We start from the raw sequence: 15,421 nt of genomic DNA, 5'->3' as shown, positions 1-15,421 counted from the left end.
GCACTTGTTGGGGAATATGAGCAGACACAAGGTATATGATAAGCTTTCTGGTTTTCCTATAGCTATTAAGGTTAGAATCATGGCTTTGTGGAGTACAAAAAGAGGTCATAGTGGTTGAGAATTTGTCCCACTTGCCACCAGCGAGAGCAGGAAGTGAGAAGAGGACGGTAATGACCCTGATTACTGACTTCACACTTTGATTCGTTTGTCTTTGTGAACTTTTGATAAGTCTTATGGCAAGTCTCTATAAATAGATGTTGCACATTCAAGGTTGCACATAGTGTCCAGACACTGTTAAAGGTGACTTGAACAGTAGCTGTTTTTTAATTTGATTAAAGTAGGTCACAAATGGAAAAAGTGAAACAAGCATGTAACTTCTGATAAGATTGTTGTAATATTAATAACATATGGGGCGGGACAAATCATGCCAAAACCTCCTAGAAATGGACCTAAACTGTCTTAATTCTACCTATAGCACTGCTACAAAGGTGGTTCATACTAGGTTGTTGAATGCTATTAGACTTCAGTAAGTCTCTGACAATTACATCCAGCACTTCAATAGCTCAAAAGAAGTACAATTTGCCTTCATTGTAGTTCAGGCATAAGACATAATTGCGAAAAAATATTTAGCATAACAACAAGAACAGTTTCAAAAATCATGACATGATGTTAAACGCAGACAGTCTGCAACGCAAATTGAAATTAACCATAAGGGACTAAAGGCGAGACACGCAGGGCAATAACAATGTTTTTCATGCACTGGTCAATTTTGAGATTTTCGGTTATTTTTGCTTTTATAACATGTCTTCTTTCAGACGAGTAGAGAGTTAATACACATTTAGGTGTTTATTTTACTACATATTTGAATACTATATTTGACTACTTTGTCTATTTGTGTCTGTAGATTTCTCCTAAATTCACCAAAAGTTAGCATTAGATAATGCCTCATTTGCATATTTAAACATAAATGTCAGAAAAAAATAAATACAAAAAATAATTGTCTTAATGTAGGTAATCAACTGGGGAAGTTTCCTGGTGATATCTATTATTTTTTATTTTTTTTTACCCTATTCCCCTGCAGTGTCTTCGCCATGTATGGAACGTTATTCATATCTATAAAGGTTGTTTTCTCAAAATGAGCTTTTTCTCAGACTCTGAGCCAAATATCTCCACATCAGTAGCACTTACATACATGTACACCAAACTTTCCAGTTACATTTCTATTATATTCGGAAGGTTTTTACAGAGGCGTTTGTTCATATATTATTCATACTGTAGCCTGGTTTATAGAACATTTTATTCTTAAAAACATGGTGAAAATTATTTTTTTTATGGCTGTATGGCAACAAAATGAAACAAGAATTTTGAACCTGGCTTTATCCAGTGTTCATATTTCTGGAAATTGATGCAAATTAGATCATATTTGATAAGATGATGCCTCATTTACATATTTAAACATAACATTTCAGAAAAATTGTAATATAAAAAATAATTGTCTTATTGTCTCCATCAACTGGTGGAGTTTCATGCTGATATATATCAGTTTAATAGAACAATTTTTACACTGATCCGGGGTGTCTCCCCTTAAAAGACACACAAGGGGCTGACAAATGCTGCTAAAACCTAATATGTCCCCATTTACAGCAATGTTTGCTATGGTGACTGAAAACAAAGCCTCCTCACTTTAATGGATGGTTCACTCATACTAATAGATTCGAAAACAGTAGCTATTAAAAAATGTCTTTGGTTAAATGTCAGAAATAATTCACATGTGGAGGATATTTATTGCGATGAGCTTTTGTGTCATCGGCACGTGATAAAGATGAACTTTTCTTTGTGAGTGCAGGTGTATGTATATGTGTAAGTCGGGTTGTGGGCATAGATTTTTGTGGGTTTTATTTGTTGTTATAAAAAATATGTCAATAAAAAGTAATATTCAAATGTTAGAAATGTATGCAATGCACGATAACAACAAATGTTTTAGCTTTGGATGTAAATGGCTTTACGAATATACTGCACAGTATATTTGGCCTGCTGGGAAACCATTTTTCCACACTGTCTCGTAGTGATTAAATTTTTTACTTTGAAAGAAGCTTCTGCTTCAGTGATGATGAGCATTAGGAAGAGGAACACAGACTGGATCAATACAGATAGGTTTACAGTAGAAATCAGCTGCTGTATGGAGCATCTGATCTACTCTCAGATGGAAGGGTCGATCCCTGCTTCACTCCTTACCCAAAAAAGGAAAGCTGAAATCAAATGCTGTGTAAATGCAACGCTAATTATCGGTCACGGTAATAATAATAATTTTAAATTTGGACCCCTTAATTTTATTCATAGTTTTATCATAATACAAATGCTTTGGGAATATCAGCCACATAAATGTGGTCAACAACAATGACAACAACAGCTTGTGTCGCTGTCACTCTGCAGTACATCAAAACTAACATTGTCTACACTAATTGATGTGTTTTGACTGATGCAAATGAATAGATTCTTTTCAAAATAATGAGTGAATAATTAGTCATAATTAAGTGTGCTAACAGGCGCTGATTTATTAACTGATTTCTCCATACCGCCGTCGTCAGCGTTCACTGCATGCCAGGCTTTATTTTAATGATGCTGTCTGTCCCAATCAGTGTCAAGCCATTCCTGTAGAGAGAAAAAAGTTAATTATGAAACTTTCACTGTGCCATGCTCTGTTGACGCTGTTTCTATCTTACACAGTTCTGCATTGAGTGCCATAATAAAGGCAAGTAATACAGAGGTGACACTCTACAATGATTGTAAGTCCAGAGGTGATGCAGCTAAAGGAATTACCAGGAGAAGTACTTCACATAAGTGCTCTTCATTACAGTTAAGAACGAATCACGATAAAGTTAAGTGAGTTTATACAGTAGTTATGCTTCTACATTTTAGTACATTTTAGTACATTCATTGTACAAAAGTGCAATTCCATATGTGAAAATGACTGGCGTGTCAACGTGAGCAAATGAGTGAGGACATAATGTTTCATAAAGGAAGATGTTAGAAAAGAAACTCCTTAATTTACAGTCCTGTGAATGTGAAACTGGTGCAAGGAGAAGCAGCCAAAACAGCTCAAACAGCACATAAAATGAAGATGAACTATCTCAAATTAATTATACCCTGCCGAGTTGACATCATCTGGATACAGAGATATCATATAGAAAATCCATTTGCATCTTTTGACCTTCCATATATGTGTCCTAAAGATATGTTGTTTGGCACATCCAGCAAGGGTTGAAACAGGATTACCAACTATTTGGCATCCTATTCCTCTTTTCTATGTATTCTTATCATTCATTCTGAAAATGTTTTAGGACAGAAATGCTTAGTTTCTGCCACAACATCAGAAGAGCTTTTTTTAGTATCACGACAGCGAGCCTGAACACACACAAAAATCCATGAAAATGCAAATGGGGACAGTAATATTAAACGTTGTAGTGGCGCCTGTTCAAGAACAATAAAACTCACGGCAGTCATAGGTGTGACTGGACAGATTTCAGTTTTTTTGTGCTGTCTTTTGTTCTATATCCATAAATAACTGAGACCACCTCGTGTTTGAAGTCAGATACATGCAAAACATGTTAATAAGCAGTAAGCCATACCGTTGTACTTCCGGATGTGGTCTCCCTCTGTAGCTAATTAAAAAGACATCTTTTTGATCTCATAATAGCCCTGCTGCCAGGGTAAACAAAGCAAGTGACAATGACACAAGAATGGATTTTTGCATTTCAAGAGAAGATACAACTTTAATACTGGTCTATTTTTAACTCAGTTTGTTTTTTTAGCAACATCTTTATTCAAACATCCCATATCACAATCACCCTATGGTGATTTTTCTGGTATGATAAACTATTGTTTTGTTCTCAAGGAGTCCAGTGATGAGATTGGAGGGTGTAGAGTAAATACAGCAAACATTTTCTATCAACATTTAGCAGCCAACATTTATTCACCCCCCTGTCTTTCTTGATTGACAGATTATTGTGATGAAAACAGGAAATATGAAATAAAATGGCTAATGGGAAAATTTGAATTGTGAATTAATAGCAGACTGTGGAGAATGTTGATTTAAAAACAGCTGGAATATACATTGATAAAAAATAACCTGCAATAAAGTCTGTTGTTGTGAAAAGAAGCAGGATGATATAACATTTTATAATGTCAAGCTGAGTCAAAATTTCATGGTCATATCATATATTTTGTGAATATTTATTCATATGAATATTTATTTCACAAATGTGTCTTGCTGCTTTATGTTGAACATTTGATCCTTGGATCCCCAAATACAGATGGGGCTATGAACTGAAATACAATACTGTTCTGTACTGTAGGTAAATGATAACAAAGTCCCATGCAAGTTACAATAACGTTATGGCAATAAGTGGGCCAGGCCTAATGTTGGTGGGTTTAAATTATATATCGATAGTCTTACCTTGTGTTTCAATTACCCGACACGCACAGTGAAGCACTTAACGTCACAAAACAAATTATGTTTGAAAGTTCAATGTTTTCTTCTTAGTTACTGATAATATTGATTTTTGTTGTTCTATCATTATGTACTGTTTGGTTTCTACAATAACAATAGTAAAAAATTGTAAAGAATTATATATAATAAATTTGATCAGAATTTTGGCAGAATTTCACAAGGTCAAGGTCAAGGAAAACTTTATCATCCCCTAGGGGCAATTTGTTGTACAGTCAGCAGTACCACACAGTCGTAAAAAAAACAATAAGCACAATAAATAGCCTATTAAAGGCAATAAATCAGATTCACATTCAAATTCAAATTCAAATTCAAATTCAAATTTCAAATTCAAATTCACATTCATGAATTCAAATGTAGTCACTCTAAACCCTTATTTATAAGATTTGAAAATGAAACCAAACAGTACATTAAAATATTTTGTAACCTTGGCTCTGACATTGTTTGTCTGTATTATTGACTCAATTATTTGTATATGTTTTGTTTGCAATAGCGAATTTATTTAAATAAATAAATAAATAAAAGTAGTCTAATAGTTTTCTTCGTCTACTTCCGGTGAGTCAGACATCGGTTGCCTGGCTGGTTGCTGGTTGCTAGGGTAGCGTCAGGTAACCATGGAGACACTTCCTGTGTTAGCTAAACTGTTGTCATACTACTGCGTCTTTACACCTTTTATATTACCTGCTTGTACAAAATGATAAGATAAGTTGCTTTCCAGTGTATCTGTCAGATATTAAAACTATATTTTATCTCGGTAAACACGCACTTCAATATTGTTTTCAACAGTTGACGTGACGTCACGTAAGATGTTCAGGAATAATTACCAGGTGAGTTTATTTTAACCAAACTAACCTCTGCCTTCTATTACCTGAACGCCTCGCTCTTTGTGAATAACATGCTCTCTGTTTGAGGCTAATATGAGTTAGCATGTTGTAGCATCACATTAGCTGCAGGCTATAACAGGCTAATAGTGAAACTAATGCTGTGTCTGGCAGGGTGGAGCTGTGGTGGAGATCTTCACTGGACAAGGTAAAGACCCTGTAGCCAGATGGAAACTGTATGGAGGTCCGTCAGCCATACATAAGGTGAGTTTCCAGATCTGCTAGTTTACCATAGCCTACTCTTATGGTGATTAAACGCACTCATTATTGCCCATAATCAGTTTAACTAGTCCAGGGGTCAGCAAGCTTTACTATCAAAAGAGCCATTTTAGACAAAACAAATAAAATAATAATCTGTCTGGAGCCGCAAAACATTTGATGATTGTGAAGAAGGTAACACAGCTTATAGTCTTAAGTATATAGTATAGAAGTCTAATGCAGTGAGGGCCAAAGAGCAAATGTACTGCAGAGTATTAACGCCACATTGAGGGAAAAAACATCTGAGATTTCCAGAATAAAGATATAGTATTAAGAGAAAATAGTCATAACTTTACGAGAAAAATAGTCATAATATTACGTAAATAAAGTCATAACTTTAGGAGAAAAAAAGAAAATAACACGTAAAATTACTACTTTATAATATTATGACTTTTTTTCTCGTAATCTTATGACTTTATTCTCAAAATGTCAGATTTATTTATTTTTCCTCAATGTGGCCCTAATACTCGGTCGTTCAGTCGTACCATAGACCTACAACAATGATAAATTAAAATTAAAATGTAAACAAAAAACAGTTATTCATTTCCATTTTTAAAAATCCACAGGGAGCCACTGGAGAGGAGCTAAAGAGCCACATGTGGCTCCGGAGCTGCAGGTTGCTGACCCCTGAACTAGTCCTACATGTGTCCTTTACGTCAAGCTAGCACACAGGAACAGCAACAACATGCAAGCTAATGCAGTCCAATAACACACCACAGGTTACAGTTACCCAGCCAACATGGTTATGTGGGCCCCACATGGGTTATGCTGCGGGTACCTGGGTACCAAGTGGGTATGGGCCCAAAATGGGTATCTTATCAACTAAGTTGGTCCCACATGGGCTCCCCATGTGGGTTACCCAAGTTGGTTCCTAGTGGGTCACTGATGGGAAATTAGTTCATGGGCTCAGAATGGGCAACACAAATGGCGCCCACTTGGGTCAACTAAGTTGGTCCCAAATGGGCTCCCCATGTGGGCTACCCGTGTGCGTCCTAATTGGGTCACTACTGGGAAATGAGTACATGGGGCCAACATAGAAACTGTGGACAAACCCACTTACAACCCATATTTTAACCCATGGAGTCCCCATGTAGTACCCACATAGAACTTAAAGCTGGGACCAAGATGGGTCTTGGGTATGTTGCCCAGTTGGGACCCACATAACACCCAGTGTAATCCTGCATGGAATCCATGTGGGCAATTGGCATTGGGTCATTATGGAACCCGCAGACAATCCCATATAGGGCCCATTTTTCAGCCCATTTACTACCCACATGGGCCCCACATATAAATGTTGGCTGGGTAATGCAGTCCAATACACACCACAGGTAACAGTTACTAGTTAGCACAGTCTGAATGATTACCACAGGGCTGAATAGTGCATCAAACATTGAACTATAGAGTTAAACTTACACTACAGCAGGGTTACATTGTTTTGAATTGTAAGAATTCACATGGGTGTCATCTTTTACAGCGTGCATTTGGGATGCTATTAGTAACGTTACAGTATACAACTTGTATGAGAGATTTGTTGAAAACTGTCAAAATGAGGGAAAATACAAACTCATGTTATCATTAAATTGTGTTATAAGAGAAATAGTAGATGCCACGGAGTACTGTTTATCTGGCTATACATTTTCCCCTTGCTCACATTGTATTTTTAAGCCATAATAGAACTCTGCTCACATAAAACATGTGCTGTCTGCTCAATGACACAGTACAGGTACACAATCAGAATATAGCAAGGCTTCTTATGTATTATTTCTTCCTTAGGAGTACAATAAAGAAGTCAAAGGGTTTGTTTACTGTCTGGAGGGCAGCAGCCAGACAGTCAAGATGCAAATGCCAGAGAATGGGAAAATGTCTCGTAAGTCACGCACCCATTTGCAAATTCTATGTTGTCACGCTCACGTGTTAATATTAATTCACTTCTTTGCCTATTTCTTTATTAGTCGGACTGCTCCAAAGATTCTTGGTCCTTCAAGTGAATATTCCCCAGTGCAAAGACTTTTCCATTGAGCTTGTGTGAGTACAGCAAGCTCAATATGTTTTTTTAAATAATTTTTTTTTTATAGCATACGCTGTTGTAGATCTCAGTAAATCTTTCATTCCATGGTTGATAAATGACTTTTATTACTGTTAGTGTGGTTCAATATGGTAGCCACAGTAATTAATGGAGTAAATTAACACTTTGTTACATAAGAGAATAGTTAATATTATAATGTACAGTGAAATATAGAAAATAATCGTTCTGAATTCCCCCTCAGACCACTGAAAAGTATGATTAAAAGATATTTAGCTTGAAAACCCCTTGAACCACTTGGGAAATTGATTATATTAGCAATAACTATTGTAATTTTCTTAAATAATCATTTATGATTAAGATATTGTTAAACTTCTTGCTACAAAGCAGGCTTTTATCTTAAGGTAAGATAAAAGGAATAGGTGAGGAATAGACGGGACTGTTATGTACACAAGTAGTGAAAAAATAGGTTTATATATACATATTATAAACATATATATAAAAAGCACCAATGACCAACAATATATTACAAGTACAATAATAAAATAAAACGTCTATATACAAGTCAAGTGTTGTGGAAATTGTAAACAATACAAACACAGTAGCTTATAATGTTTGAATGTTTATTAATAGAAAGAAGAGTGTCTCTCAGTGAGTTACCACTGTTCTTATGATCAATAAAATACAGTTTGTGCAATCAAGACTCTATAATCTATATTTAAAGTGTTTATGGAGTCTTTTATTGTGCTGTAAACTCTTCATGTATGAATTCACTTCATGGTAAAATTCAATTTACTACAGACTCAGGCTGTGGTAGTAGCAGTGTAGGTGCTGCTGTTTATATTTTGTTATGTCATGGGAGCAATACAGAAAACAAACTAGGAGGACATACTGTCAGAAGTTGAAATAATTTCTCACTATAAAGTTACTTACCTACTTTTTTACTTACACACTACATCATTTTAAGAATCTGGGGAAATATTGCTGGTGTTGTTGTTCCTCCATTAGAGAGTGTCATGACAGCACTACATTAAAGTGAAAGCACCTTTAAGAGCTTACCTTACAGACCAATAAAGCTTGTGACTTCCTCTGCTCAGGACTTCTTAATGACACCATTGATGCTGCTGGTGATAATTTATGTTCTGTTGTCTGTTATTCGCAGGATAACTGATTCAGAGCATCTGAAAAGAAGACTTCACTTATCGACAGTACATAAAGAGTTGTCTGCTACACTTTTGCACGCAAAGATACCTTTTGTTGGACTGAAACGCAATATTGTGAGTATCTAACTCATCCTTGAAATGTCCTTTTAGTACTTTTAGATTCGCAAATTTCAGCTATGTGCTTTTTTATCGTTGGTATTCATATCTTATAATACGTATTGAGCTGCATCTCGAGGAGATCCTTTTACTGTAACTACAAAATCCTATGTTTTCTGTTGTCTCAGTGGTCTACTTTGTGCGTCGATCTTGTATCGTTCACCGGTGAGCTGTTCAAAGGGTTTTTGTCGCTGGATGGCATCACTTTGTTTGCTACCTGTAAAGTCCGCAGAATCTTCACCATGAAAACTGAACCTACAGGAATGTCACATGATGGTAATAACTAACGTCAAAAAGTTTCTTTAGTCTACCTTAAAGTTCCCTCCACACGTAGTTATTCAAGAGATACAATAGCTAAGCCCCGAAGTAAGTCAGTGGTCTTCACTTTGAGTAGATTTATTCTGAGTTTTTATGAAATTGTGTGCATGTGTGTGGAGAGAGAGAGAGAGAAACAGTTGGCTGTTTTCTGTGGTAGTTGGCTGAGAGATCAGTGGTGGTTATTGTTTAACTCTGAAATGGCTCAGCAGAGCCAACAGCCGCACTTGGCGCTGTCATTGTCATTTGTGTTTTTTTTGTTAATCAAACTGTTACCTTTGTTGTATGATGATATGTCACTATGATGTGTTTTGGTTTATTCTGTAGGCTAAATATCAGATTGTTCTCTTTTCTAGATATGTTTCTCAGTGGTGCTGGTCTCATGGACTTGATCCCTCGCAGTTGCCAGTTCCCACCAGATGTGAACCACGTCACTCAGGTGTTGAACATGGAGAATTTGCGGAAGGCAGATACGAGGGCTGGACTGTTGAGCTCTGACTGTGGTAGGTAAGAGCAAATCACAATGAACAGTGGTGGAGAGTATCTAAGTACATTTACTCCAGCACTATACTTAAATACAATTTTGAGGTACTTGTACTTTAGTATTTCCATTTTATACTGCTTCATATTTCTGCTCCACTACATTTTGGAGGCAAATATTGTACTTTTTATTGCACTACTGTACATTTATCAGACAGCTTTGAAGCCGTTTCACACCAAGCACAGATTTCCGTCGGAAAAATTCACACGGAAATTTATAAAAACAGATTTTGTGGGTTCTTATGAATGCTTGCACAAAAACATATTCAGACAGACCTCGATTTCAGTGGATTTCATCTGCGGAAATATATATTTGACCAATGAAATCCTTTGTTCCAACGGATCGTTGTCATTTGACATAATAATTAGCCATCTGCTTATGTTTGTTGCACAGATAGTGTATATTTTCAGAGCAATGGGCCTTGGAACAAATGGGCTTTTTCCGGTCCAGTGGGACATTTTTCGGACTATTGGTGTTTCAGAATAACAATGGGCCGTCCCCTTCTCAACACCCAATAATGTACGACAAACACTTATACCTCAACAACCAAATAAAGGACAATATATGGCTTGAGATCGCCCAGCAGCTGGGATACGACTAAGATGCTAATGTAGCTGATATGCACTTGCTAATGTTAGCCACAACAGCTAGCATAAGCATCACATTTGGGGTCTGATTACTTTATGTATTGTGTAGTTAACGTTAGCCCCCTTGACATTCTCTGTTTGTGTTTTTGTTGTGTGGAGTTGACACGGCACTATTTAGAAGGAAACTCATTGGGCCTTGAAGAAATGGAACACAGCAACGCGGATAATTCACACCGGACCTGGTGTGCATAGTTGTCAATGCGGAAAATCCGAATGCGGATTTTCCGCACTGGTTAGAAACAGCTTTTAGAGTGGCGGCTATTACAGCAGCATCTTAAAACCCATGGTTTTGAGATGTTCACCAATTACATATGAGTTTAAAATGTATGTATCCACATACTTTTGTCCATTTAATGTACGTCTTCTCTAAAGTATCACAACATGTTGTAACTTATGACAGCCATACTGTAGGTGTGAATTTATACATTTACAACACAAGATAGCAGCCATAATCTACCAGTGAATCGGTTAATATAATACATCATGGTGCAGAAATTGTTGCACATAGAGAAATTGTTTTCTACGAAGAGACTGTGATGATAATCGATTTGTTTTCCTCGCATGAAATTCCTGTGGTCCTCATTTTTGTGTTCATTTGCACCTCACCTGTACTCGGAGAGCTGCAATTATCTCCTCATATAAAAAGACATGCACCAGTAATCCAGTTCCGCCGCCTCTGTGGCCTTTTTTATCAGCGCTTATTTATTTGTTCTGACAGCTGTCTAAGTCATGTTTAGTCAACCGGCAATGCCCATAGAGGAGAGCAGTAACTGCTCACAAGGAATAGCTTTTCATAATTAGCATCTGCATTATTAGCATAACATTCCTAATCATAATTAAAACGATTGCTATTAAAGTAGGCATCCAATTTAACTGTGACGAAGTCGCCTGGTGAATATCGTTGCTTCAGTATTCAATCTGTCAGAAACTGTTAAAAGTAAGTTTTTATCATGCAGCAACAAACAGACTGATTATCTCCCACACCAAAGACATTCTGTTTCAAGGTCGATGAATTTTATCACAGATCAAAATCCCTGCTCAAAATATTTTTTTCAGTCTATCAACTATCATACATCTCATTTTATTCCTTATTGTTACCACATTCTTTCATGAGCCTTTGCAGATTTGAAGTACACTGAACTTTATTCGCTCCTAAACCTGGGTCATTTTCTGAGTGTCGAATCGGCTGCATCAAAGGAGTGTGACTTCTTCTTTTTCTTCACTCTCAGTACACCCGACTCAGCTCCGTCTTTATCATCTCGACCATCTTGTGTGTTTTGTGGCATGAAAGTGTCTGCTCTCGCCTCTGATGATCAGGAGGAGACAAAAAGTGTGTTTTTCTGTTTCGTATCGGCGGAGTTGGTCCTAATGAGCCCTGGCACAGATACAGCAGGGTCAGTTCGTGGCTCTATCACCACTCCCTCCACAGCCCATTATTTTTACATGATGATAGGGAGCAGATTGATGGATTAAAGAAAAACACCAACTCAATCAGTTCAGCAGGAGAATCTAATTCATATACGACCATGAAACCCCAACCGTAAAGAGCATGTCGTAATCAATAGGTTCTAATTCAAAGTATAAAAAATGCGTGTTTATAAAGTTTTCTATTCACTGTATAAAGAAAGAAACTTTGAAAGGGCTTCGTGACTAGTGTGGAGGCGGCTTCTTGCTGATCTTTACAATGCTCGTCTGAGGCTTTCACACTGAACTGGCTTTAAGCCTGCATTTTTCATCTATGTGAACTAAGTGACTTTTGCATATCTGAGGCATAACCTTGGGAAGTTTCCGCGGCTACTTGATCACTAACATGACTGACAAAAGATTAGGAAATTGCTTACAATTTCCAGCCCTACTTGCCAGGTAGTTTAGGTCCGAGGATTTAGAAAGTATAATCTTTTATTTGTTTATTTAGAATATGTGTGAGCATAAGATGTAAGAAAATTCCTTAAAGAAACTCTCCAAACAACAAATGGGAATTTCTTTTGCAGTTCCTGATCAGTCTACCACTGCCAGATCAACCAGTTATCGACGCTCCAGGCCCCAGGGTGTTTTACACACAGCCTCAGGCTCCAGGGTTTCAGGGCCGCCTCCTCAAACTGGAAGAAAAAGCAGTGCAGCCCCAGACGGAACGGATAGAAGTGTACTCTTTATCTCAAATGTGGTAATCTCATGAATCCCATAACAACATATATGCCTATATGTCTCACATTACCATAAGTACAAAATGGAACATGTTGTCTTTGAACTTGTTTTTCTTCTTCCCCGCAGGGATCCGCGTCCAGTAAAATGAACCAAAAAGTTGCTGCAGAGAGTGAGAGCAATGCCAAGCCGAGTGAGGATTTATCACACGGAGAACCTGCCCACATTCTTCTTGAGGGTAGATATGAATATGAGTTCATAGTGTTGTTTTATCCGGTCTGCATGCTTCCTACACCTACACCTATACATGCTCTGGTTAACTATTACTGTATATCACAAAATCACTTTTTAATTACTCTTTCAATCATTTATTTGTTCGTCTTTGTCTTGCATGCAGAGCATGGCGAGGACTTTAAATTCAATGATGAAAGGCTGTGTAGGAAAATTGGACCAAAGCTGGCTATTAACAGTGTATTTTTGTACAAGGTACTGCACATATCTGGGTCCAAATTTTTGTTTGAAGTGCATGTGCCAACCATCCTCTGGTTATCATTTTTTTGACTTTTTTTCTGTGGATAAAACACAAGACTTTACTATTCAAATTCAACACATATAGTATATATGTATAGGACATATTAAGTTGATTAAAGCTGCAGTATTCCATAATAACCTTTCAGCATATTATAATTCAAGTGTTCTGAGAGAAAACTAGACTTCTGCACCTCCTCATGGCTCTGTTTTTAGGCTTTAAAAAATGTAGCCCGTGATGGGAGACTTTGACCAATCACAGGTCATTTCAGAGAGAGAGAGAGCGTTCGTATTGGCTGTGCTCCGGCTGGTGGGCGGTGCTTGGTATTTCTTCAGCTGATCTCAACATGGCTGCCGGGTCACACACTTTCTCCTTTTACAGCTAAACAGTACACTACAAGATGTTTCTGAAAACATTTGAGGAGAGAAATAGTCATTACAGTAACAGAATATTGATTCATATTTGATCAGCGCTGCCTAGTTTGAGCGTTTAATCGGAGTTCGTGAGTGATTGACAGGCTGATTGGTTGTTTTCCTCTGGGTCTGTGAAATCTTGCATATGCCATTAGGAGTACCTGAGGACACAGAGGCACATGACTTTTTTTACCTGTCACATGCACTACTGTCAGGATATAGTGACCGTGTAATAAAAATAACTTTTTTAAATCATATTTGCTCCATTTCTACCCTCTGCTGCTTTAAAACAATCAGTTAAACAAAAATACTTAACACCAAAAAAGGAAAATAACGAAATGAAATACAAAGTGAGCCTTGTAGCAAATCTGTATACTCACACTTGCTGTAAGATACCGAGGACTGGAGCTGCCATCACATTCGCACACTGATTCACAGCACAGTTAAGAGGTGAGGGGGGTGGCCATTACAGCAGTGTTAAATACAGAACAGCAAACAGCAATAAAAAGCAAAGAAACTCATTAAATATTCAGTGAAATGAGCAGAGCAGAGGCCTGTTAGTCTTTAAGTCGATTGTTTTCCTTCTCCTGAGATCAGCTACTATGTGTTTAAACACTGTGTCACTGGAGATCATTGATTGTTCAATTTACGACTTTGGCTCTTGCTTTCCAAAGGCGTGTATTCATGGCACACATCACCAACCAAAACAATCTTCCTTTAAAAAGCCTGTTCATAACTGTTTTTATATCGGATTGGATGTTAAAACCCACAGCGGCCGTTTTCATTCTTATCTCTGTAGTTCGGAAGCGGTGCCGTTGCTACTCTACCAGGACACCAATAAGAAGCAGCTAACATGGAAGCAGATAATGGGAAAGAAGGAAAACAATTGTCATATTTATAGTCTAAGTTGTAATGTGGACCCAGAGGTAGAGCAGTTATCTTAAAAGGCAGTTGATTGCTTTGGTCTTTGTTCAAAAGCCTGGTCAATAATAGGTAAGCAATCAGCGAAGGCAAACGGAGCCAGAAAGGGAGCTGACAGGGAGGCATATATAAGGCACATAAGACAATTTGGCAAAGAGAATGAGTTGGTGGACCAGTACTGTATTTGTACTAAGTGACTGATAGGTGGGAATAAGGAGCGGAAAATGTGAAAATGAACTAAAAAAGAAGCTGAACCCAGGACAGAAATATAACTGACAAGTTATTGGAAGATCTCCAGACAATTACAGTTGAGTCCTGTAGCTAGATAACGTGATTTGGAGCAATGCCCACTGCCTATGCTCACATTTTTGCACAAGTGCTTGCAATCATAATTGATTATTAGGGAGATACTACTGTAATATCACCACCACCCAAACCAACATTAGTTCATAATGCCCCCAGACATTGTTTTGAGTACAGAGCTCAAATACCACTTTTTCGGGTGATTGTTGTGTTTGTGAAGTGGTTTCATCTTGCTTTTGTTGGTATGCAGGGAAAATGTCATTAACTGATCAAGTGACATGAAAGCCAATATATTATTTACTAAATTTAAATATGTAAATGGTTAATAAAATGTAGTGACTAGAGAACGAGGAGCTAGAAGACTTGTTAGTGAGTCTAGTTAACTTTGACTTAGTACCTCTAAATGCCACGGGTGACTGAGAATCTTCATAGATGGAAATCACTCAGCTTCTTTTATTTCCTGTCATGTGAATATAACGCACGTTGTTCCTCTCATTACAGCTCTTCTTGGCCTTAACAATGCACCCGATTATTCTCGTGCATCGGTGAAAGCATTACATATAAACCAACAAAACAAGAGCCCGGCTCTGTCAGAGCATGTTCTCCCAAGCACCTAATAACA

General features: G+C 37.4%; 1 protein-coding gene across 3 annotated transcripts in view; it reads left to right on the top strand.

The window, feature by feature from the left end:
- Window positions 1-5,117: 5,117 nt before the first annotated feature.
- The window catches only part of cfap20dc (CFAP20 domain containing), a 38,632-nt gene continuing 28,328 nt past the window's right edge, over window positions 5,118-15,421 (top strand). Inside the window, exons 1-9 of one of the 3 annotated variants that reach the window (XM_074645610.1) lie at window positions 5,118-5,334; window positions 5,503-5,536; window positions 7,420-7,513; window positions 7,599-7,671; window positions 8,832-8,946; window positions 9,117-9,264; window positions 9,660-9,806; window positions 12,483-12,655; window positions 12,763-12,871. In XM_074645610.1, coding sequence (XP_074501711.1) covers window positions 7,483-7,513; window positions 7,599-7,671; window positions 8,832-8,946; window positions 9,117-9,264; window positions 9,660-9,806; window positions 12,483-12,655; window positions 12,763-12,871 — 796 coding nt within the window. In that variant the 5' untranslated portion in view covers window positions 5,118-5,334; window positions 5,503-5,536; window positions 7,420-7,482. Of the gene's footprint in view, window positions 5,335-5,502; window positions 5,593-7,419; window positions 7,514-7,598; window positions 7,672-8,831; window positions 8,947-9,116; window positions 9,265-9,659; window positions 9,807-12,482; window positions 12,656-12,762; window positions 12,872-15,421 lie in introns of all 3 variants that reach the window. The other 2 variants (XM_074645600.1, XM_074645619.1) reach the window with 2 other exon arrangements.

The sequence above is a fragment of the Sebastes fasciatus genome, chromosome 1, assembly GCF_043250625.1.
Source record: "Sebastes fasciatus isolate fSebFas1 chromosome 1, fSebFas1.pri, whole genome shotgun sequence".
NCBI lineage: Eukaryota > Metazoa > Chordata > Actinopteri > Perciformes > Sebastidae > Sebastes > Sebastes fasciatus.
Note: the sequence above shows the minus strand (reverse complement) of the source record. Positions and strands in the feature narration are given on the sequence as shown.